Here is a 26,033-nt window from a genome sequence, read left to right as displayed (position 1 = left end):
ACTATTATTTGAGCTGTTTGCTTTTGATATATAGCCTTAATTGCTTGAATAAAATAATCCCCAAATTGCATTTTTCTATTACTTTAAACAAAACTGCCAATCCAATCTATCAAAAGCTTTTTCCGCATCCAAAAAGAGGAATGCTGCTGAAACCTGGCTGTTTCCTTCCAAATATTCAAGTAAATTTACAATTTGTCTCATATTATATCTCATCTGTCTCCCCTTAATAAATCCTGATTGGTCATTATGAATTAATTGATTCATCAGTGGCATCAATCTATTCGCTAGTATCTTAGCAAATATCTTATAATCAGTATTTAAAAGCGATATTGGCCTATAATTCTCTGGTTTAACACCATCTCGATCTTCTTTAGGTATTAATGAAATAAAAGCTGTCCTCCATGAAGGAGGAGCTTCTCCTCCCCTTTGTATTCTGTTAAATAACTCCTTAAGTGGTACAATCATCTCATTTTGTAAATTTTTATAATAAGTAGTTGTCAAGCCATCTGTACCTGGTGCTTTATTCGCTTTAAGCTGCTTAATTGCAAACACTATTTCCTCTGAAGAAATTAATTGATTCAACTCTTCCCTTTGATCTACTGTAATTTCTAAAATACCGTGGTCCTGTAAATATCTATCTATATCTTTATCACTAATCACATCTCTAGAATATAACTTAGTATAATATTCTAAAAAAGCTTTTTTAATCAAATTTTGCTGATATACTTCCTTACCTCTATATTCTATTTTATCAATTATACGTCGTTTCTGTTTCTTTCTTAATAAATATGCTAACCACCTTCCAGGTTTATTAGAATTATTAAACAAATTATGTTTTACATATTGTAAATTAGTTGCCACCTGATCTGCCATTAACATATTAAATTGACCTCTTAATATATTTATTGACTCTTTTATTTTACTATCTCCTGGGTTGCATACCAATAACTGCTCCTTCCTTTTAATTTCCTCTTCTAGTTCTTTTCGCCTTTTGTGCAGTCTATTTCTATATTTATTATTCATCTCTAATAAAATTCCCCTCATATAAGCTTTGCTGGTGTCCCAAACTATCTCTATAGGTGTCCCTTTATCCATGTTCAAAGAAAAAAATTCCTTCATTAGAGTTTTACATTCATTTACATTTTGTTCATATTTAAACAAGTTCTCATTCATCCTCCACGACCTCCTGGCCTCTTTTTCCCGATCTAACTCAATCCATACCAGGCTATGATCAGACAAGGTTCTAGAACAAATTTTTGTCTTCTTCACTCTGAAAAACAAATCATTAGTAATTAAAATGAAATCAATCCTAGAAAAAGATTGATGTCTGTCAGAAAAAAATGTAAAATCTCTCTCTTTTTCATTGCGTTCTCGCCATACATCTCTTAATTCTAAATCTTCCATCAAATCAAAGAATGCCTTTGGCAGTTTTACACGATTGGAAATATTTCTAAGACTTCTTTTATCTTTCTGGGTATCCATCACTCCATTCCAATCACCCATTAATATATAAGTTTTATAATCCCAAGATGTTATTCGTTTATGTAAAAACTTATAAAATTTTTCTTGTTGTTGATTTGGTGCATAAACTCCTATTAAAAGTATTTTCTCCTTCCAATAAAAGTTCAATAGCAATATATCTTCCTTGATTATCCGCTCAATTAATGTTGCAGATAAATTACTCTTTATATAAACAACTAGTCCATTCTTCTTTTCTGTAGCAGATGCAACAAAATGTATTCCCAATTTGGAATTTATCAAATATTTCTGGTCTAATGTTCTAATATGTGTTTCTTGTAAACATACAATGTCATTTTAAATTGCTTCAAATAATGAAATATCTTTCTTCTCTTTTGTGGTGAGTTTAATCCATTGACATTCCAAGATAAAAGTCTAATTGCCATTATCAGCAATCGGAAACTTTTGAAGCACCAGCCGCAAATCATATCTTTCTTTGGGCCTTGCTCCTCCCACTGTTTCCGTCTTGGTAATAGCAGATTGAGCCTGTTGAGCCTTTTCTTCTTGTTCCTTGCGTTTGACAGCTGCTCTTGTCATCCTTGGCTCTTTTGGAATCTCTGATCCCATCTTAGACACATCCAACGCTTGTAAACGGTCTTCTTCCATTACTATCACTTCTTTTTCTTTAATTTCACCTTCCTTTCTCCTACCATCCGGAGATGGTGGACTTCAACTTTAAGCACATAAGCATAAAAAATTTGTGCTTTACTGACTGTATTAAGACGATGTGCTTTCCCTTCATAGTAAACTATTATACCAATTGGGATGTCCCATCTATACTCAATCTGACGTTTTTTAAGTTCGTTCACCAAAAAAGCAAACTCCTTCCTACCTCTCAACATTTTGGGGGGAATTTCCTTTAGTATTAAAATATCTTGGCCGGCCGCTTGAATCTTGTCTCCTTTAAAAAAAGCTTGTAAAATCTCATTTCTCACTGTTCTAGTAGTAAAATAAATAACAATGTCTCTGGGAAGATTTCTTTGTCTTGCTATCCAGGAATTCACACGATAAATTTTATCAATATAAAAGGCCACATCTGCTGGCGAACTGCCAAAATCTCTGCAAAGGCCTCCGAAAAATTTGCTTCAAATTCTCATTTTACATTCTTTAAGTCCACGGATTCGTAAAGCAAGTTCCATAGCTCTATATTGTACCAAAACAATTTCATCATCAACTTTATCCATTTTACATGAACTGCCTCAATCTTATTTTCCAATTTTAAATTAACTTCTTTATTTCTTCTACTTCCTGCTCCAATAAAATCACATTTGATGCCAGACCCTGTACTGCTGACACCAAACCTTCTTTAACTTCTTTATTTCCAGTTTGAATTTCTAACATCTGTTTTTTCATCTCTGACATTTCTTCTGTAATTAATTTAAACTTATCCTCTATCTGGGAAGTTTGCCAATTCATAGCATCGTTAAGAGATTCTTTCATAAATTCTTTCAGGTTATCCTGAAGTGCTTCCAAATTTAATGATTTTGTATCTGCTGTATGTGCTGGAGAGACTCCCGGTGTTAATGTTCCTGGGGTTTTTGTAACAGTTGACTTTAATTGTTTTGCTGCCATCTCTTAAAATTTCTCTTTAACTTAATATTACGTATAAACCTTTTAAGTCTTTTTTTTTTTTCAGCCTCAGTATCTCTTCTCCCTTCTCATTACAATGTTTAAAAAAAAATTTCCAGCTGGCCTTCAGCAATAAACAACAGGCAGTGAGAATTGTAACACTTTCGTTTTCAACTGCGTAGCTCATTAAAGAACGATCGCCATTTTCACTTTGAAGTCAAATCCAAAACTTAAAAAATAACAACAGGGAATTGATTTTTTGAATTGATCAATTGAATTGACTTGCTTTTATAATTAGAGCTCTCCTGTTTCTGTTCAGTCCGGTATTATCTTCTTTAAGTTAAAATTGGTCCCGGCAGTTGGTCGCGGCAATTAGGTCTGCCGGAGCAGGAAAAAAGCCTCAGATCTGGAGCACTTTGAAGTTCTGAGGGGGCTTAACCCTTCGAGCCCCCTGGTATCTTCCAGGAGCTCTAGGGAAGCTCTACCTCTGCTTCTTTTTGCTCACCTCCGCTTCTTCTCCCGAAGAGAGGGATTTCCGAACTGCTGGACAGCTGATTGTTGCTGTCTTAGCAGTCCAACACGATCCAGAGGTTGGTGACCAGAAAGATCACCTCCATTGCCAACGGAGCCAACCAGGAAGTGATTTCTTTCTTTTTTAATTGATCACGCCTGAAGCCGAATTCGGCTAGCGATTTGAAGAGCCTGCAGCTGGCTTGTGGAGTCAACCATTGGAGCGCGATTCTTCGACTCGCAAGTATACTTCCCCTATTTCCGATGGTCTTAGGCGACCCCTGGCAAATCGTCATTTGACCCCCAACGGGGTCCTGACCCACAGGTTGAGAACCGCTGCTCTAAGGGAACGGGGATTGGACAAGGCTGACCGGACCAAAGGGAGGAGGACTTCGGAGATATTTATTACATGTAATTTCCGCACCAAATACCTCAGAGCTTGCTTTCATTTTGTTTGCTTTCAGTTCATACTCAGTAAAAGTACCTATCTACAAACAATGGAGTTGGGGTTTTTCTTTCTTGAGTATTGAAAGGAGGCACATCTGACACTTCCTAACAGACAGGAAGCAACAGGTGAAGCTAGGCAAACTCATATCAGATACCTCTACAATTAGCACAGGAGCCCCCCAGGGCTGTGTGCTCTCTCCACTTCTCTCTATACAGCAATGACTGCATCTCAAAAGATCCCTCTGTTAAAGTACTGAAGTTTGCAGATGATACAACAGTGATTGGTCTCATTCGAGACAACAATACAGATGGGAGGTTGAACAACTAGTCTTGTAGTGCAACCAAAACAACTTGAACTAAACACACTCAAAACCGTAGAAATGGTGGTAGATTTTAGGAGAAACCCTCCTATACTACCACCTCTTACAATACTAGACAACACAGTATCAACAGTAGAGTCCTTCCTGTTGCTAGGTTCTATCATAGCTCAAGACTTAAAATGGACACCTAACATCAAAAACGTCATCAAAAAAGCATAACAAAGAATGTTCTTTCTGCGCCAACTCAGCTCAAACTGTCCAAGGAGCTGCTGATTTAGTTCTTCAGGGGAATTAAAGATTCTGTCATCTGCACCTCTATAACTGTCTGGTTTGGATCTGCAACCAAACAAGAAAAGCACAGCCTTCAGAGGATAATTACAACTGCAGAAAAAGCAATTGCTACAAACCTGCCTTCCGTAGAGGACCTGTATACTGCATGAGTCAAAAAGAGGGCTGTGAAATCCTGGACATAAATTGTTTCAACTTCTATCCTCAAAATGACACTATAGGGCACGGCACACCAGAACAACTAGACACAAGGACAGTTTTTTCCCAAATGCCATCGCTCTGCTAAACAACTAATTCCCACAATACTGTCAAACTATTTACTAAGACTATATTACTATTCTTCTCATCCTTCCTATGATAGGTCATGTATTTTACGATTTATATTGTTCTATTTGTTTCCTGGTATTATTTGATTGCTTATTTATTATCCTATGACTATCACTAAGTGTCGTATCTTATGATTCTTGATGAATGTATTTTTTTCTTTTATGTACACTGAGAACATATTCACCAAAGACAAATTCCTTGTGTGTCCAATAAAGAATTCTGTATAAGATTGCAGATATAAGTATAAACATGATTATGAATACAGGATAAGAATACGAATAAATGGGGACAGTAGGACTGGGATGGTAGGCATGTTTGTTTGTTTGCGCAGGACTGGCATAGGAATTTAATAGGATTTTAATTAGTTTTAATGTTTTAACATTTTAAAATTTGGGGTTTTATTCTAAATGTTTTAATTCGGCCATTTGTATAATAAGTTTTTTAATTATGGTTTTATGTGTATATTGCTGTTGTTTTTTATTATGGCTGTAAACCGCCCTGAGTCCTTCGGGAGAAGGGCGGTATAAAAATTTTAATAATAATAATAATAATAATAATAATAATAATAATAATAATAATAATAATAATAATAATAATAATAATGTTGGTACACTTAATCACGCCCCTTACAGGCCTCTTAGGAATGGGGTGAGGTCAACAGTAGACAGTTTAAGGTTAAAATTATGGGGGTTTGGGGAAGAAACCACAGAGTCAGTTAGTGCATTCCATGCATTGACAACTCTGTTGCTGAAGCCGTATTTTTTTCAATTGAGTTTGGAGTGGTTTACTTTAAGTTTGTATCTATTGTGTGCTCCTGTATTACTGTGGCTGAAGCTGAAGTAGTCATTGACAGGTAGGACATTAAATAAAGGTAGGTTGTTAAATAAAGGGACTCATCTTTCCCCCCCCTGGAATAGCACTGGGGCAGCCACCCTGGGTCAAGCCAATTAGATGAACCCTCTTTTTAAATTTTTGTCTATGAAAGCCCGCAAGTTCTCCAATTTCCTAGGAGTCATTGAATAGATCCCCTAAATTCTACTGAACATGTTACCTAGCCTGGTACCAAAATATTCAGAAACCAAACCACAAACTCAGAGAATAAATCTTCACCCTCAGTCATTGAATAGATCCCCTAAATTCTACTGAACATGTTACCTAGCCTGGTACCAAAATATTCAGAAACCAAACCACAAACTCAGAGAATAAATCTTCACCCTCAGTCATTGAATAGATCCCTAAATTCTACTGAACATGTTACCTAGCCTGGTACCAAAATATTCAGAAACCAAACCACAAACTCAGAGAATAAATCTTCACCCTCAGTCATTGAATAGATCCCTAAATTCTACTGAACATGTTACCTAGCCTGGTACCAAAATATTCAGAAACCAAACCACAAACTCAGAGAATAAATCTTCACCCTCAGTCATTGAATAGATCCCTAAATTCTACTGAACATGTTACCTAGCCTGGTACCAAAATATTCAGAAACCAAACCACAAACTCAGAGAATAAATCTTCACCCTCAGTCATTGAATAGATCCCTAAATTCTACTGAACATGTTACCTAGCCTGGTACCAAAATATTCAGAAACCAAACCACAAACTCAGAGAATAAATCTTCACCCTCAGTCATTGAATAGATCCCTAAATTCTACTGAACATGTTACCTAGCCTGGTACCAAAATATTCAGAAACCAAACCACAAACTCAGAGAATAAATCTTCACCCTCAGTCATTGAATAGATCCCTAAATTCTACTGAACATGTTACCTAGCCTGGTACCAAAATATTCAGAAACCAAACCACAAACTCAGAGAATAAATCTTCACCCTCAGTCATTGAATAGATCCCTAAATTCTACTGAACATGTTACCTAGCCTGGTACCAAAATATTCAGAAACCAAACCACAAACTCAGAGAATAAATCTTCACCCTCAGTCATTGAATAGATCCCTAAATTCTACTGAACATGTTACCTAGCCTGGTACCAAAATATTCAGAAACCAAACCACAAACTCAGAGAATAAATCTTCACCCTCAGTCATTGAATAGATCCCTAAATTCTACTGAACATGTTACCTAGCCTGGTACCAAAATATTCAGAAACCAAACCACAAACTCAGAGAATAAATCTTCACCCTCAGTCATTGAATAGATCCCTAAATTCTACTGAACATGTTACCTAGCCTGGTACCAAAATATTCAGAAACCAAACCACAAACTCAGAGAATAAATCTTCACCCTCAGTCATTGAATAGATCCCTAAATTCTACTGAACATGTTACCTAGCCTGGTACCAAAATATTCAGAAACCAAACCACAAACTCAGAGAATAAATCTTCACCCTCAGTCATTGAATAGATCCCTAAATTCTACTGAACATGTTACCTAGCCTGGTACCAAAATATTCAGAAACCAAACCACAAACTCAGAGAATAAATCTTCACCCTCAGTCATTGAATAGATCCCTAAATTCTACTGAACATGTTACCTAGCCTGGTACCAAAATATTCAGAAACCAAACCACAAACTCAGAGAATAAATCTTCACCCTCAGTCATTGAATAAATAAATAATAATAATAATAATAATAATAATAATAATAATAATAATAATAATAATAATAATAATAATAATAATAATAATAATAATGTTGGTACACTTAATCACGCCCTTACAGGCCTCTTAGGAATGGGGTGAGGTCAACAGTAGACAGTTTAAGGTTAAAATTATGGGGTTTGGGAAGAAACCACAGAGTCAGTTAGTGCATTCCATGCATTGACAACTCTGTTGCTGAAGCCGTATTTTTTTCAATTGAGTTTGGAGTGGTTTACTTTAAGTTTGTATCTATTGTGTGCTCCTGTATTACTGTGGCTGAAGCTGAAGTAGTCATTGACAGGTAGGACATTAAATAAAGGGACTCATCTTTCCCCCTGGAATAGCACTGGGGCAGCCACCCTGGGTCAAGCCAATTAGATGAACCCTCTTTTAAATTTTAAAATTTGGGGTTTTATTCTAAATGTTTTAATTCGCCATTTGTATAATAAGTTTTAATAGGATTTTAATTAGTTTTAATGTTTTAACATTTTAAAATTTGGGGTTTTATTCTAAATGTTTTAATTCGCCATTTGTATAATAAGTTTTTAATTATGGTTTTATGTGTATATTGCTGTTGTTTTTATTATGGCTGTAAACCGCCCTGAGTCCTTCGGGAGAAGGCGGTATAAAATAATAATAATAATAATTAATAAATAAATAAATAAATAAATAAATAAATAAATAAATGTTACCTAGCCTGGTACCAAAATATTCAGAAACCAAACCACAAACTCAAAGAATAAACCTTCACCCTCAGTCATTGAATAATGTTTGGATTTAGGCAGTTTAGCACCTAGCAGGAGTACTATGGAATAGTCAGTTGGCCAGTGGGACGGGAGCTCAACTGAACGCTTCTCACTAAACATGTCCCGCAAGTCCCAGCAGTCCTATGGAATGCGAGGATCAGCCTTCTTTCGCTCTTGCATTACTGGCCCCACCTCCTGCCTCGTCTTTGGGGGCCTGGGTCCCTTCCCAGCTCTCCTTTTGCTTTAGTCCTCTGGATTTTAAGAAGCTGCCTCCTCCACTTCACATAGGGGTTCCATTTGCGTAACCATGCTAATCCTAGCACCCGGGGTCTTTCCATACCCAGTGCTACGATGAAACTGGGTCTCTGTGTTTGCCCCCATCTGTATTTCTACCAGCTCAGTGACGAACATCACTGGAATCCCCCTTGCTTCAGATCTATCCAGCTGGCAAAAGGCCACCAGCACCTCATCAGTTGCATTTTGAAAACAATCTTTGGGACAACAGCTTGAATACCACATGTAGTATATATAGTTTGTTCCTACATGACTTAGGTGAAGGGATTGAAATGGGAACAACTCATCAAATTTGCAGATGACACCCAGTTGGGGGGAATAGCCAACACTTTAGAAGATAAGTCCAAGATCCAGAAGGATCTTGACACATGTGAGCACTGGGCCCTTTCCAGCAAAATGAAATTCAGTGGTGAGAAAAATAAGGTCTTACACTTAGACAAGAAAAGCTAAATGCACAACTATAGAAGAGGTTGTACCTGGCTCTAGAGCAGTAACTGTGACAGGGATCTAGAAACAATCACATATGAGCTAGCAGTGTGATGTAATTGCCTAAAAAGTCATTTCAGTCCTAGTCTGCGGCACCAGAGGAATAGTGTCAAGACCGTATGAAGTGTTAGTACTATGTTATACTGTATAGCTAAGACTACGCTTTGAATACTGCATCCAGTTTTGGTCACCAGAATACAAAAAAGGTGTTCAGATTCTAGGAAGAGTGCAGGTAAGACCAACAAAGCCATTTAGGGGACTGGAGGGTAAAACATACGATGAACAAATGTAGGAATTGGATAACGGAGAGGAGGATTGGGGCGGAGGTGAAATTCAACAATTCTGACATGTTCTGGAGAACTGCTAGTGGAAATTTTGAGAAGTTTGGAGAACCGGCAAATACCATCTCTGGCTGGCCCCAGAGTGGGGTGGGAATGGAGATTTTCCAATATCCTTCCCCTAGAAGTGGGGTGGGAATGGGGATTTTGCAGTATTCTTTCCCTACTACGCCCACCAAGCCACGCCACGCCCACCAAGCCACGCCCACAGAACAGGTAGTAAAAAAAATTGAATTCCACCACTGGACTAGGGTGACATGATAGCAGTCTTTCAGTGTTTAAAGGACTGACTCAGAAAAGAGGAAGCATGTAGCTAATCTTCACAAGATAAGGACACGTTTCACTGTTTCACTTGGCTCAGCTGCAAAGGTCGGTTGCTAGGAGTCTGAAAATGACTTGATAGCTTGTAATCAGTGAGAAGATCGGTAGAGAAGGGACAAGCCTGTTTTTCGGCCGCCTGGCGCGAGATGTCAGCATCTGTACCCGGAAAGCCAACAGTAGGATAGCTGCCTCTGTGGTTGAGGCTAAAGGAGTTAAAACCATCGAGTACTGTATTGCTAGAAAGGATGGAAAGCATAGAGGAACTTCCTCTTCAGGAACAGGAGAGGAGAGTGGCGTGCAGAGAGGCTCTCTCGCCTCTTCCAAGGATCGAAGCATCAGCTGGAAGGTGAGTTGAGGGCAGGTCGGAGGAGAATCCGGGAGCAATTCGGGCTCTTTGGTTCCCTCCACGGCGTGGAAGCAGAGAAGCAACTAGAATGAGGAAGAACAGTTGGAAGGGATCTTTGAGGTCATCCAGTCCAGCCCCCTGGTCCAGCAGGAGACCTTATACATTTCAGGCACGTGGCTGTCCAGTCTCTTCCTGAAAGCCTCCAGTGATGGAGCAGCCACAACTTCTGCAGGCAAACTGGTTAATTGTCCTCACAGTCAGGAAACGTCTCCTTGTTTCTGGGTTGCTTCTCTCCTTGATTCGTTTCCATCCATTGTTTCTTGTTCTGCCTTCAGATGCTCAGGAGAAGAAGTTGAGCCCCTCTTCTTTGTGGCAGCCCCTCCAATATTGGAAGTCTGCTATCATTTCACACACACCCCTCCTCCTCTTCTGTAGACTAGCCATACCCGATTCCTGCAACCATCTCTGTATGTTTTAGCCTCAAGCCCCCAAATATGTTGGTTGCTCTTCCATGTCTTCTCTCTTAGCATTATGTTCAGTATAGCTGACCCTCTAATTCCCTCCTCTATCTTTTGGGTGATAAAGTTGTCATTTTTGTCAGGGCCTCCTGCTTCAGCAAGGGATTGGACTAGATAGAAGGTCTCCAAGATCCCTTTCAACTCTGTTTTTCTGTTATGGACCCTGTTATGTTTTTGTGGCAATAATATTGGACTGATCTGCCACTGTGTCTTTTTGATTTTTTTACTTCCATGTCTAGCGAACAAGCATGGTATTTCCCATTAGTGCCACATCCATGTATTAACCAGGTTCAACTAAAAAGGACCTTGCATTGATAGAACATTAATGCTCCATTTTTTTCAAGTCCTTTATTCATTAATCTTTTATCTTTATATTCACTTTAATAGTCTTCTGTATTAAGATGTGTTTCTTACTCCAACATTTATTTGCTTTGTGACATGCCCACCATAAATGATAAAAAAAACTATATTTCCAAAATTCATTGCCTTTATATCATTCCCTAACCATATTATACCATAAATAGTCATGCCATCAAAATCTAATTCATGGTCCTCTCTCGCTCAAGTAACCTCTAAATTTGGAGCGTCACCCATTCTTTTTGCCAGACAAAACAAAAAGGATCAAAGTACAATTTGAAATCTGGTAACCCCAACCTCCTCTTTCCTTGGCATCTTACAATAATTTATATTTAATTCTTGTTTTTCCCCTTGCAATATATACTTAGAGATCTCCATCTGCCATTGTTTAAACGGAGTTTCCCTTTCAAGTGTTGGTAAAGTCTGAAACAGAAAATGCATCTTTGGTAATTCGGCTGCTGGAGGCTAAAACATACAAAGAATGGTTACAGGAATTGGGTATGTCTAGTCTAATGAGAAGGACTAGCGGAGACATGACAGCAGTGTTCCAGTATTTGTGGGGCTCCTACAAAGACAAAGACAAGTCAAACTATTTTCCAAAGTACCAAAAGAAACAATGGATGGAAACTAACCAAAGAGAGAAGCAACCTAGAACTAAAGAGAAAATTCCTAATAATTACAGCAATCAACCAATGGAATAGCTTCCCTTCAGAAGTTTTGGGTGCCCCATCACTGGAGGCTTTCAAAAAGAGATTTGACGGCCACTTGTCTGAAATCGTAGAGCAGAGGGTTGGGCTAGAAGACCTTCAAGGTCCCTTCCAACTCTATTTTTTTTTTTTATTTACATTTATATCCCGCCCTTCTCCGAAGACTCAGGGCGGCTTACAGTGTGTAAGGCAATAGTCTCATTCTATTTGTATATTTACAAAGTCAACTTATTGCCCCCCCAACAATCTGGGTCCTCATTTTACCTACCTTATAAAGGATGGAAGGCTGAGTCAACCTTGGGCCTGGTGGGGCTTGAACCTGCAGTAATTGCAGGCTGCTGTGTTTTAATAACAGGCTATCTTACAGCCTGAGCCACCACGGCCCTATTGTTCTGTTATATGTTGTATTTATCTTCTATCCAATAATTGCTGTACTAAGAATGTGTATTGACCCAAGTCAACAAGAGAATTTCATAGCTGAATGCAAATGTGAACTTGGATCTCGGTAATTTCAGTGTATTAAATAAATCATAATTAATCTAAGATTTACAGTTATGGCATATTTGCTTTTTAACTTTAATGTACATGTTTTTCTTTTTTCACATCTTCTGCAACCATTATAAGCAATAAACGTTATACTTTTCTTTGAGTCTTACAGACAAAGAAGACGCCAGTAAGAGCATTCCAGACAACTGAGAATAAGAAATAACATTAAAAAGGAAAGCAAATCTAGCCAGAAATAGAAATATTTTCCATTTCCTTCAGAAAACCCCAGAGGCAATCAAGAAGAACAAACTTGAAAAAGTAGAGTATGCAGAATCAAGGATACATTACAGGTAGTCCTTGACTTACAACAATTCATTTAGTGACCATTTGAAGTTACAATGACACTGACTTATGACCATTTTTCACACTTATGACTATTGCAGCATCCCAATGGTCATGTGATTTATATTTGAATGCTTGGCAGGTAATTCACATTTATGATTGTTATGACATAGGAGGGAAGCCCTATGAGTGCTCCCAATGTAGTGAGCTTAGCAACTTGGTGATACAATAGAGAACTCACACCAGGGAGAAACCCTTTGAATTCTCTGATTGTGGAAAAAGATTTGATCAGAACTCCGGTCTGGTGATACAGTAGAGGATGCACAGAAAAAAGAAATCGTATGAGAGTCCTGATTGCGGGAAATATTTCATTAAAAAATTCCAGCTCATGAGTCACCAGAGGTCATATACAGACAAACCATTTGAATGCCCTTTCTGTGGAAAAAGCTTTAGTCACAGTTGCCGCCTGGTGATACACCAGAGGATTCACACAGGAGAGAAACCCTTTGAATGTCCTGATTGTGGGAAATGTTTCAGTCAGAATTCCCAGCTGGTGATACACCAGAGGATTCACACGGGAGAGAAACCCTTTGAATGTTCTGATTGTGGGAAATGTTTCATTAGAAAACCCCAGCTTATGAATCACCAGAGGATTCACACAGGAGAGAAACCCTTTGAATGTGCTCTTTGTGCGAAAACTTTCCGTCAGAATGCCCACCTGATGATACACCAGAGGACTCACACGGGAGAGAAACTGTTTGAATGTCCTGATTGTGATAAACATTTCAGTCACAATTCCAGCCTGGTAATACACCAGAGGACTCACACAGGAGAGAAACCCTTTGAATGTCTAGCTTGTGGGAAATATTTCATTAAAAAATCCCAGCTCATGATTCACCAGAGGACTCACACAGGAGAGAAACCATTTGAATGTGCTCTTTGTGGGAAAAGTTTCAGACTGAATTCTCAACTGGTGATACACCAGAGAACTCACACAGGAGAGAAACCCTTTGAATGTGTTATTTGTGGGAAAAGTTTCAGTGAGAATTCCAAGCTGGTGATACACCAGAGAACTCACACAGGAGAGAAACCATTTGAATGTGTTTTTTGTGGGAAAAGTTTCAGTCACAATTCCAATCTGGTGAAACACCGGAGGACTCATACAGGAGAGAAATCTTATCAGTGTACATATTGTGGGGAAAGTTTCATTAAAAGATTGCAGCTAATGAGTCATCAGAGGACACACACAGACAAACCCTTTGAATGCTGCTTTTGTGGGAAAAGTTTTAGTCACAATTGCCGCCTGGTGATACACCAGAGGACTCATACAGGAGAGAAACCCTTTGAATGTCCTGATTGTGGGAAATGTTTCAGTCAAAATTCCAAGTTGGTGATACACCAGAAGACTCACACAGGAGACAAGCCCTTCCAATGTCCTGATTGTGGGAAATGTTTCATTAGAAAACCCCAGCTTATGAATCACCAGAGGACTCACGCAGCAGAGAAACCGTTTGAATGTGCTCTTTGTGGGAAAACTTTCCGTCAGAATGCCCATCTGATGATACACCAGAGGACTCACACAGGAGAGAAACCCTTTGAATGTCCTGATTGTGAAAAATGTTTCAGTCACAATTCTAGCCTGGTAATACACCAAAGGACTCACACAGGAGAGAAACCGTTTGAATGTCCTGTTTGTGGAAAAAGTTTCATTAAAAATTACTACCTCGTGATACACCAGAGGACTCACACAGGAGAGAAACCCTTTGAATGTCCTGATTGTGAAAAATGTTTCAGTCACAATTCTAGCCTGGTAATACACCAAAGGACTCACACAGGAGAGAAACCGTTTGAATGTCCTGTTTGTGGAAAAAGTTTCATTAAAAATTACTACCTCGTGATACACCAGAGGACTCACACAGGAGAGAAACCCTTTGAATGTCCTGATTGTGAAAAACGTTTCAGTCACAATTCCAGCTTGCAAATACACAAGAGGATTCACACAGGAGAGAAACCATATTAGTGTCCTATTTGTGGCAAATATTTCAGTCACAGTTCCAGTGGTGATACAGCAGAGGATATACACTGGAGAGAAACCCTTTGGATGTCCTGATTGTGGGAAATATTTCCATTTCAATTCAAACTTTGAGAAACACCAGAGGAATCACATGGGGGAGACATTTCAAATATCCACTCTTTGGCAGTACTTTAGGTCTAAATACCTTTTTATTGCATACAAGAAAATTCACATGAAGCAAAAATTGATGAGTTTGGAGAAGGCTTGAATATCCACCAGAGGCACACAACATGCATAAAGGTTTATTGCCCATTTGTCGCCTGCATCCCTCCGGCCTAGACTTGATGGCAGGACGCTAGTAGTGAGGCAGCTTGCCAAAATGTTGGACTTGCCATTTACTGTGCTGTGGGGGGGGGGGAGGTATTGCTAGACTAGGAATGGAGACCCAAGTTCCAGTCCCTCCTCAGACATGAAAGGGTCCTCAGTGTCAGCCCCACTTGATAGACCAGACCAAGAAATCAACTCTATAGAAAGACACTAACATTTTTTTTAATTGAGGCTGAATAATAAGAAAATCTTGCAAGTCTGATTGTGTTGTACCTCCCCTCCCCCACCGCTTCTTCTGCTCCTGTGAATTAGGAAGGTATTTGTCTGAGCCTATTTGTAACATTATCTCTGTGTTTACTTTTACACTCTGCCCCGGGGCCCACTGGGCATATAACTGGGTGGTGGGGAAAGTGCCAGATGAGCAGCAGGAAGGCGCAGGTTGTGTTCCCCACTCAGCCATGGAAGGTCCCCAGTGACACATACAGCACTGAGCTGCATTCATAGCAAACCTCTGAGATGCTCCCCCTGCAATACATCTGAACTGTTTAAAGTAAGAAAACATTCATAGTAAGCTGAATTGACCTTGAGTGGCCACAGGGGGAAGAATCAAGCAGGAATTTCTGGACCAGTGGGTCAAAGTTTTTTTATATTTCCTGACTATATCTCAGAGGATATAGTTGCCAATGTGACAAATATAGATAATTACCCAGACGGGATGTTCAAAAATCATGAAACAATTTACATGGTGCCTGCTCATTTCTCTTTCTGTCAGCTGTCCCATTATGCTAGCTGACAAAATAAATTCCTGACATATTTTTTTCCTCCAAGAGTGTATGTTACTGAAAAGCCACGTCGGTACTGAAATGGAAAAGCCAGTTCTAATATTTTGTGTGGAAATCATAGGATAAATTCTTCTTTTCCCCTCTGGATCTCCCATTGCCCTTTTTACATCAATCAGTTGCACCTGAGTTGTTTTGAGAATTACCTGTTTGCCTCGGACATTTCCCAGAGCTTGGGGGGTTGGAACTCTCTCCCAGATGGCATACTTGTATTCCAGATTTCCCCTCCCAAATCACCCTCACATTCAATACCTTCCCTCTACCCTCCTGTTATTGTCTGGTTGCAAGTGAGGTGAGGTCATCAGTGGTTTTGGGGTGAGATACCAGCTGTACGCTGATGATACTCAGCTGTACATTTCCACCCCTGACCACCCCAGTGAAGCTGTCGAAGTGTTGTCTTGGTGTCTGGAGGCCGTGCGGGTCTGGATGGGGAGAAACAGGCTGAAACTCGACCCCTTCAAGACTGAGTGGCTGTGGATGCCGGCATCCCGGTACAGTCAGCTGCAACCGCTGCTGACTGTTGGGGCAGTCACAATTCTAGCCTGGTAATACACCAGAGGACTCACACAGGAGAGAAACCCTTTGAATGTGCTCTTTGTGGAAAAGTTTCAGTGAGAATTCCAAGCTGGTGATACACCAGAGAACTCACACAGGAGAGAAACCATTTGAATGTGCTCTTTGTGGAAAAGTTTCAGTGAGAATTCCAAGCTGGTGATACACCAGAGGACTCATACAGGAGAGAAACCATTTGAATGTCCTGATTGTGGGAAATGTTTCATTAGAAAACCCCAGCTTATGAATCACCAGAGGACTCACACAGGAGAAACCCTTTGAATGTGCTCTTTGTGGAAAAGTTTCAGTCACAATTCTAGCCTGGTAATACACCAGAGGACTCATACAGGAGAGAAACCCTTTGAATGTCCTGATTGTGGGAAATGTTTCATTAGAAAACCCCAGCTTATGAATCACCAGAGGACTCACGCAGCAGAGAAACCGTTTGAATGTGCTCTTTGTGGGAAAACTTTCCGTCAGAATGCCCATCTGATGATACACCAGAGGACTCACACAGGAGAGAAACCCTTTGAATGTCCTGATTGTGAAAAATGTTTCAGTCACAATTCTAGCCTGGTAATACACCAAAGGACTCACAGGAGAGAAACCGTTTGAATGTCCTGTTTGTGGAAAAGTTTCAGTCACAATTCTAGCCTGGTAATACACCAGAGGACTCACACAGGAGAGAAACCCTTTGAATGTCCTGATTGTGGAAAAGTTTCAGTCACAATTCTAGCCTGGTAATACACAAGAGGATTCACACAGGAGAAACCATATTAGTGTCCTATTTGTGGCAAATATTTCAGTCACAGTTCCAGTGGTGATACAGCAGAGGATATACACTGGAGAGAAACCCTTTGGATGTCCTGATTGTGGGAAATATTTCCGTTTCAATTCAAACTTGGAGAAACACCAGAGGAATCACATGGGGGAGACATTTCAAATATCCACTCTTTGGCAGTACTTTAGGTCTAAATACCTTTTTATTGCATACAAGAAAATTCACATGAAGCAAAAATTGATGAGTTTGGAGAAGGCTTGAATATCCACCAGAGGCACACAACATGCATAAAGGTTTATTGCTCATTTGTCGCCTGCATCCCTCCGGCCTAGACTTGATGGCAGGACGCTAGTAGTGAGGCAGCTTGCCAAAATGTTGGACTTGCCATTTACTGTGCTGTAGGGGTGAAGGTATTGCTGGACTAGGAATGGAGACACCCAAGTTCCAGTCGCTCCTCAGACATGAAAGGGTCCTCAGTGTCAGCCCCACTTGATAGACCAGACCAAGAAATCAACTCTATAGAAAGACACTAACATTTTTTTTAATTGAGACTGAATAATAAGAAAATCTTGCAAGTCTGATTGTGTTGTACCTCCCCTCCCCCACCGCTTCTTCTGCTCCTGTGAATTAGGAAGGTATTTGTCTGAGCCTATTTGTAACATTATCTCTGTGCGTACTTTTACACTCTGCCCCGGGGCCCACTGGGCATATAACTGGGTGGTGGGGAAAGTGCCAGATGAGCAGCAGGAAGGTGCAGGTTGTGTTCCCCACTCAGCCATGGAAGGTCCCCAGTGACACATACAGCACTGAGCTGCATTCATAGCAAACCTCTGAGATGCTCCCCCTGCAATACATCTGAGCTGTTTAAAGTAAGAAAACATTCATAGTAAGCTGAATTGACCTTGAGTGGCCACAGGGGGAAGAATCAAGCAGGAATTTCTGGACCAGTGGGTCAAAGTTTTTTATATTTCCTGACTATATCTCAGAGGATATACACTGGAGAGAAACCATATTAGTGTCCTATTTGTGGCAAATATTTCAGTCACAATTCTAGCCTGGTAATACACCAGAGGATTCACACAGGAGAGAAACCATATTAGTGTCCTATTTGTGGCAAATATTTCAGTCACAGTTCCAGTGGTGATACAGCAGAGGATATACACTGGAGAGAAACCGTTTGAATGTCCTGATTGTGAAAAATGTTTCAGTCACAATTCTAGCCTGGTAATACACCAGAGGACTCACACGGAGAGAAACCGTTTGAATGTCCTGATTGTGAAAAATGTTTCAGTCACAATTCTAGCCTGGTAATACACCAGAGGATTCACACAGGAGAAACCCTTTGGATGTCCTGATTGTGAAAAATGTTTCAGTCACAATTCTAGCCTGGTAATACACCAGAGGATTCACACAGGAGAAACCCTTTGAATGTCCTGTTTGTGGAAAAGTTTCAGTCACAGTTCCAGTGGTGATACAGCAGAGGATATACACTGGAGAGAAACCATATTAGTGTCCTATTTGTGGCAAATATTTCAGTCACAATTCTAGCCTGGTAATACACCAGAGGACTCACACAGGAGAAACCCTTTGAATGTCCTGATTGTGGGAAAAGTTTCAGTCACAGTTCCAGTGGTGATACAGCAGAGGATATACACTGGAGAGAAACCCTTTGGATGTCCTGATTGTGAAAAATGTTTCAGTCACAGTTCCAGTGGTGATACACCAGAGGACTCACACAGGAGAAACCCTTTGAATGTCCTGATTGTGGGAAATGTTTCAGTCACAGTTCCAGTGGTGATACACCAGAGGACTCACACGGAGAGAAACCCTTTGGATGTCCTGATTGTGGGAAAAGTTTCAGTCACAATTCTAGCCTGGTAATACACCAGAGGACTCACACGGAGAGAAACCATATTAGTGTCCTATTTGTGGCAAATATTTCAGTCACAGTTCCAGTGGTGATACAGCAGAGGATATACACTGGAGAGAAACCGTTTGAATGTCCTGATTGTGGGAAAAGTTTCAGTCACAGTTCCAGTGGTGATACACCAGAGGATTCACACAGGAGAGAAACCCTTTGAATGTCCTGATTGTGGAAAAGTTTCAGTCACAATTCTAGCCTGGTAATACACCAGAGGATTCACACAGGAGAGAAACCATATTAGTGTCCTATTTGTGGCAAATATTTCAGTCACAATTCTAGCCTGGTAATACACCAGAGGATTCACACAGGAGAAACCCTTTGGATGTCCTGATTGTGGAAAAGTTTCAGTCACAGTTCCAGTGGTGATACAGCAGAGGATATACACTGGAGAGAAACCATATTAGTGTCCTATTTGTGGCAAATATTTCAGTCACAATTCTAGCCTGGTAATACACCAGAGGATTCACACAGGAGAGAAACCATATTAGTGTCCTATTTGTGGCAAATATTTCAGTCACAATTCTAGCCTGGTAATACACCAGAGGATTCACACAGGAGAAACCCTTTGAATGTCCTGATTGTGAAAAATGTTTCAGTCACAATTCTAGCCTGGTAATACACCAGAGGATTCACACAGGAGAAACCCTTTGAATGTCCTGATTGTGAAAAATGTTTCAGTCACAGTTCCAGTGGTGATACAGCAGAGGATATACACTGGAGAGAAACCGTTTGAATGTCCTGATTGTGGGAAAAGTTTCAGTCACAATTCTAGCCTGGTAATACACCAGAGGATTCACACAGGAGAAACCCTTTGGATGTCCTGATTGTGGAAAAGTTTCAGTCACAGTTCCAGTGGTGATACACCAGAGGACTCACACAGGAGAAACCCTTTGAATGTCCTGATTGTGGGAAATGTTTCAGTCAGAATTCAGCCTGGTAATACACCAGAGGACTCACACAGGAAAGGCCTTTCAAATGTCCAGCCTGTGGACAGTACTTATGTGTAAATCAGTCTTTATTGCCTACAAGAAAATTCACATGAAGCAAAATTGATGAGTTTGGAGAAGGCTTGAATATCCACCAGAGGCACACAACATGCATAAAGGTTTATTGCCCATTTGTCGCCTGCATCCCTCCGGCCTAGACTTGATGGCAGGACGCTAGTAGTGAGGCAGCTTGCCAAAATGTTGGACTTGCCATTTACTGTGCTGTAGTGAAGGTATTGCTGGACTAGGAATGGAGACACCCAAGTTCCAGTCGCTCCTCAGACATGAAAGGGTCCTCAGTGTCAGCCCCACTTGATAGACCAGACCAAGAAATCAACTCTATAGAAAGACACTAACATTTTTTTTAATTGAGACTGAATAATAAGAAAATCTTGCAAGTCTGATTGTGTTGTACCTCCCCTCCCCCACCGCTTCTTCTGCTCCTGTGAATTAGGAAGGTATTTGTCTGAGCCTATTTGTAACATTATCTCGGGGCCCACTGGGCATATAACTGGGTGGTGGGGAAAGTGCCAGATGAGCAGCAGGAAGGTGCAGGTTGTGTTCCCCACTCAGCCATGGAAGGTCCCCAGTGACACATACAGCACTGAGCTGCATTCATAGCAAACCTCTGAGATGCTCCCCCTGCAATACATCTGAGCTGTTTAAAGTAAGAAAACATTCATAGTAAGCTGAATTGACCTTGAGTGGCCACAGGGGGAAGAATCAAGCAGGAATTTCTGGACCAGTGGGTCAAAGTTTTTTATATTTCCTGACTATATCTCAGAGGATATAGTTGCCAATGTGACAAATATAGATAATTACCCAGATGGGATGTTCAAAAATCATGAAACAATTTACATGGTGCCTGCTCATTTCTCTTTCTGTCAGCTGTCCCATTATGCTAGCTGACAAAATAAATTCCTGACATTTTTTTCCTCCAAGGGTGTATGTTACTGAAAAGCCATGTCGGTACTGAAATGGAAAAGCCAGTTCTAATATTTTGTGTGAAAATCATAGGATAAATTCTTCTTTTCCCCTCTGGATCTCCCATTGTCCTTTTTACATCAATTAGTTGCACCTGAGTTATTTTGAGAATTACCTGTTTGCCTCGGACATTTCCCAGAGCTTGGGGGGTTGGAACTCTCTCCCAGATGGCATACTTGCATTCCAGATTTCCCCTCCCAAACCACCCTCACATTCAATACCTTCCCTCTACCCTCCTGTTATTGTCTGGTTGCAAGTGAGGTGAGGTCATCAGTGGTTTTGGGGTGAGATACCAGCTGTACGCTGATGATACTCAGCTGTACATTTCCACCCCTGACCACCCCAATGAAGCTGTCGAAGTGTTGTCTCGGTGTCTGGAGGCCGTGCGGGTCTGGATGGGGAGAAACAGGCTGAAACTCGACCCCTCCAAGACTGAGTGGCTGTGGATACCGGCATCCCGGTACAGAAAGGCGCAACTGGCGAACCAGGCGGACCTGGTAAAAGCTCTCCTGGAGACGGCCGCCACATGGTCTTCAAACGACAGCCGCCCATCCAGGAGGGCACGGGTCCAGTAAACATGTAGTGGCATGCAGCCTCCCCAGCAGCCTGTCCACGTCCTCGGAGTCACAGAATCGAACTCATCCCAAACGATATCAACAAGACGCGCCTCAGTCATCTCATCCGGATCATCGCAATCTTGGTCCAAGCTATCCCGGAGCTGAGCGATTTTATCGATAGATAACCGTTAAACTCCTCGGCACGCCCTGTAGGTCATCCCGCCCCTGGTGAAGGAGGGAACGGGTCACCGAAACAGGGCGGCCGGGCGGTTATCTGCCGATGCAATGAGGGAGGAAGCGTAGGAGCGCCTCGCCACCCTCAGTGCCACTAGGTAGGTCTTTGAAAAAGACCTAACTAGTGTCCGATCAGCCTCGGAACGGCTGGACCTCCACACACTCTCTAGGCGTCTTCTCCGGCGTTTCATCTCTCTCAGCTCCTCAGAGAACCAAGGAGCTAATTGAGCTAATTGAGATCTGCGCCGTTCCCAGGCCGCAACTAGTTCTTCAGTCGTGCCGTGGGCAAGATCCTCAGGAAACGGCCCAAGCTCCGTCTGGAACCTCTCAGGGTCCATCAGGCACCTGGGACGGAACCAACGTATTGGTTCCGTCTCCCTGCGGTGGTGAGTAGCGGTCTGAAAGTCTAGGTGGAGGAGAAAATGATCTGACCATGACACCGGTAACGTCACTAAATCTCTTACTACCAGATCACTCCATCTACTCTACTCATTACATCTACTCATGTCCTCGTCACTTTTCGCCTGGACTACTGCAATGCTCTCTACATGGAGCTTCCCTTGAGGAGCACCCGGAGGCTCCAGTTGGTCCAGAATGCGGCTGCGCGGGTGATAGAGGGAGCCACTCGTGGCTCTCATATAACACCTCTCCTGCGCAAGCTGCACTGGCTGCCTGTAGTCTTCCGGGTGCACTTCAAGGTGTTGGTTACCACCTTTAAAGCGCTCCATGGCTTAGGACCGGGATATTTATGGGACCGCCTTCTGCTACCACCTGCCTCCCACCGACCGGTGCGCTCCCATAGAGAGGGTCTCCTCAGGGTGCCGTCAGCCAAACAATGTCGGCTGGCGACCCCCAGGGGGAGAGCCTTCTCTGTGGGGGCACCTACCCCCTGGAATGAGCTTCCTCCAGGACTTCGTCAACTTCCTGACCTCCGGACCTTTCGCCGAGAGCTGAAGACATATTTATTCTTCCGCACAGGGCTGGCATAAAATGGGTTTTATTAGGATTTTTAATGGGGTTTTATGATGTTATGTATTTTATATTTAATTATCGGCTAAATTGAATAAGCTTTTTAATTCTGGTTTTATTGTATTGTATTTGATTGTTATTTTATCTGGCTGTCAACCGCCCTGAGTCCTTCGGGAGAAGGGCGGTATAGAAATTAAAATATTATGATGATGATGATGATGTTGATGATGATGATGACATGCCGACCAGTGGTGGGTTGCTACTGCTTCGCCCCGGATCAGGAGAACTGGTAGTGAGGGCAGCAAGAGGCTCCGCCCACCCACCCAGATGCTTCTGCACATGCACACACCCACAAGCGAACCGGTAGCGGTGGGTTTTGAAACCCATTATTATTACTACTATTATCATCATCATGATGTGTTCCCCTTTTGTAAAATGGTACGCCCGGACAATACACTGTATTCAAAATACTTATATATAAATTTAAAAAAACTTGACAGGAAAAAAAAAAGTATCTTTACGAGATGAAGGGTTTCCACAAATCCAAAATGGCTTTACTGCAATACTAAAGTCCTCTGGCTCGCCAGGACATACAGTTTGCTCCCCATCCATGTCAGCCCATCTCTTAATAACAGCTCACTCTTGTGTTGCTGGACCCACTCGTCAGCTGCCAGGACTGCTTTTAGCGGCCACTTCAGGTCCTTGGTCAACATTGATGATGATGCTTATGCTGTCTTGTGAGGGTGGGTGCTGCTATTTGCTTAGAGGGGACGATGCAGCTGACAGCCTCCTCTCGAGCACTGTTAGGGTTAGGGCAGGGATCAGCAACCTGTGGCTCTGGAGCCACATGTGGCTCTTTCACCCTTCTGCTGCGGCTCCCTGTCGCTCAAAATAGGCATCACAACTGCCAATGTGCGACACCTGCTGGCATGCGATATATTGAGCTTTTCAACCCCTGGTAGGCCAACCATGGATAAATCCAAGAAAAGTTTCAGAAGAAAATTCAACTACATATGCTAGTTTTGTGGCTGCTCAAGAAATAGTCAGACACGAGAAGGGTTTTGTGACTCCTGGTGTTTTCTTTTCTGTGGGAAATGGGTCCAAATGGCTCTTTTGAGTCTTTAAGGTTGCAGACCCCTGGGTTAGGGTTAGGGTAGGCAGATGGCAGTAATTCTCCCTTTATCTTCTTCTGAAGTAACACCACTGCCTCGGCCACCTCCCTGGCCTCTGCTTATATTACAAAGGACTCATCTGGGTCAGGGTGTTTTAGGACTGGTTCAGCAGCAAAAAGGCGTTTGAGCTCCGCAAAAGGCGTTTGAGCTCCGCAAATGGATTGGCTGAGCCTGGGCTTTGAAAACCATTCTCATTTGGTTTTCAACAAGTTCGTGATAGGAAAGACTTTCTAAGTGATTGCTGCCCTATTCCCCAGCTGAACAACTTACCAGCTTACTAGGAAGCACAGTTCATGAAGCTACTTGCAGACTGCTGCTGTATGGAAGATCCTGTGGGGTGATTGTAGGACCAGGGGTGGGCTGCTGAGGGTTCGCAGGGGTTTGGGAGAACCTACTGCTTCGCCCGGATCAGGAGAACTGGTAGTGAGGGCAGCAAGAGGCTCCGCCCACCCACCCAGATGCTTCTGCACATGCACACACCCACAAGCGAACCGGTAGCGGTGGGTTTTGAAACCCATTATTATTACTACTATTATCATCATCATGATGTGTTCCCCTTTTGTAAAATGGTACGCCCGGACAATACACTGTATTCAAAATACTTATATATAAATTTAAAAAAACTTGACAGGAAAAAAAAAAGTATCTTTACGAGATGAAGGGTTTCCACAAATCCAAAATGGCTTTACTGCAATACTAAAGTCCTCTGGCTCGCCAGGACATACAGTTTGCTCCCCATCCATGTCAGCCCATCTCTTAATAACAGCTCACTCTTGTGTTGCTGGACCCACTGTCAGCTGCCAGGACTGCTTTTAGCGGCCACTTCAGGTCCTTGGTCAACATTGATGATGATGATGATGATGTTGATGATGATGATGATGATGATGACATGCCGACCAGTGGTGGTTGCTACTGCTTCGCCCGGATCAGGAGAACTGGTAGTGAGGGCAGCAAGAGGCTCCACCCACCCAGATGCTTCTGCACATGCACACACCCACAAGCGAACCGTAGCGGTGGGTTTTGAAACCCATTATTATTACTACTATTATCATCATCATGATGTGTTCCCCTTTGTAAAATGGTACGCCCGGACAATACACTGTATTCAAAATACTTATATATAAATTTAAAAAACTTGACAGGAAAAAAGTATCTTTACGAGATGAAGGGTTTCCACAAATCCAAAATGGCTTTACTGCAATACTAAAGTCCTCTGGCTCGCCAGGACATACAGTTTGCTCCCCATCCATGTCAGCCCATCTCTTAATAACAGCTCACTCTTGTGTTGCTGGACCCACTGTCAGCTGCCAGGACTGCTTTTAGCGGCCACTTCAGGTCCTTGGTCAACATTGATGATGATGTTGATGATGATGATGTTGATGATGATGATGATGTTGATGATGATGATGACATGCCGACCAGTGGTGGGTTGCTACTGCTTCGCCCCGGATCAGGAGAACTGGTAGTGAGGGCAGCAAGAGGCTCCGCCCACCCACCCAGATGCTTCTGCACATGCACACACCCACAAGCGAACCGGTAGCGGTGGGTTTTGAAACCCATTATTATTACTACTATTATCATCATCATGATGTGTTCCCCTTTTGTAAAATGGTACGCCCGGACAATACACTGTATTCAAAATACTTATATATAAATTTAAAAAAACTTGACAGGAAAAAAGTATCTTTACGAGATGAAGGGTTTCCACAAATCCAAAATGGCTTTACTGCAATACTAAAGTCCTCTGGCTCGCCAGGACATACAGTTTGCTCCCCATCCATGTCAGCCCATCTCTTAATAACAGCTCACTCTTGTGTTGCTGGACCCACTGTCAGCTGCCAGGACTGCTTTTAGCGGCCACTTCAGGTCCTTGGTCAACATTGATGATGATGACATGCCGACCAGTGGTGGGTTGCTACTGCTTCGCCCCGGATCAGGAGAACTGGTAGTGAGGGCAGCAAGAGGCTCCGCCCACCCACCCAGATGCTTCTGCACATGCACACACCCACAAGCGAACCGGTAGCGGTGGGTTTTGAAACCCATTATTATTACTACTATTATCATCATCATGATGTGTTCCCCTTTTGTAAAATGGTACGCCCGGACAATACACTGTATTCAAAATACTTATATATAAATTTAAAAAAACTTGACAGGAAAAAAAAAAGTATCTT

At 41.7% G+C, this 26,033-nt stretch overlaps 1 protein-coding gene and 1 pseudogene across 2 annotated transcripts in view; both read left to right on the top strand.

Moving 5' to 3' along the window:
- Positions 1 to 16,220, top strand: part of LOC131193113 (zinc finger protein 268-like) — a 29,940-nt gene extending 13,720 nt beyond the window's left edge. The window contains exons 1-2 of one of the 2 annotated variants that reach the window (XM_058172966.1): positions 8,324 to 10,110; positions 12,351 to 16,220. In XM_058172966.1, coding sequence (XP_058028949.1) covers positions 12,840 to 14,540 — 1,701 coding nt within the window. In that variant the 5' untranslated portion in view covers positions 8,324 to 10,110; positions 12,351 to 12,839 and the 3' untranslated portion in view covers positions 14,541 to 16,220. Of the gene's footprint in view, positions 1 to 8,323; positions 10,111 to 12,350 lie in introns of those variants that run through there. The other variant, XM_058172967.1, reaches the window with a different exon arrangement.
- Positions 10,092 to 26,033, top strand: part of LOC131193137 (zinc finger protein 850-like) — a 54,475-nt pseudogene continuing 38,533 nt past the window's right edge.

This window comes from Ahaetulla prasina, chromosome 2 (genome assembly GCF_028640845.1).
Source record: "Ahaetulla prasina isolate Xishuangbanna chromosome 2, ASM2864084v1, whole genome shotgun sequence".
Classification (NCBI taxonomy): Eukaryota; Metazoa; Chordata; class Lepidosauria; order Squamata; family Colubridae; genus Ahaetulla; species Ahaetulla prasina.
Note: the sequence above shows the minus strand (reverse complement) of the source record. Positions and strands in the feature narration are given on the sequence as shown.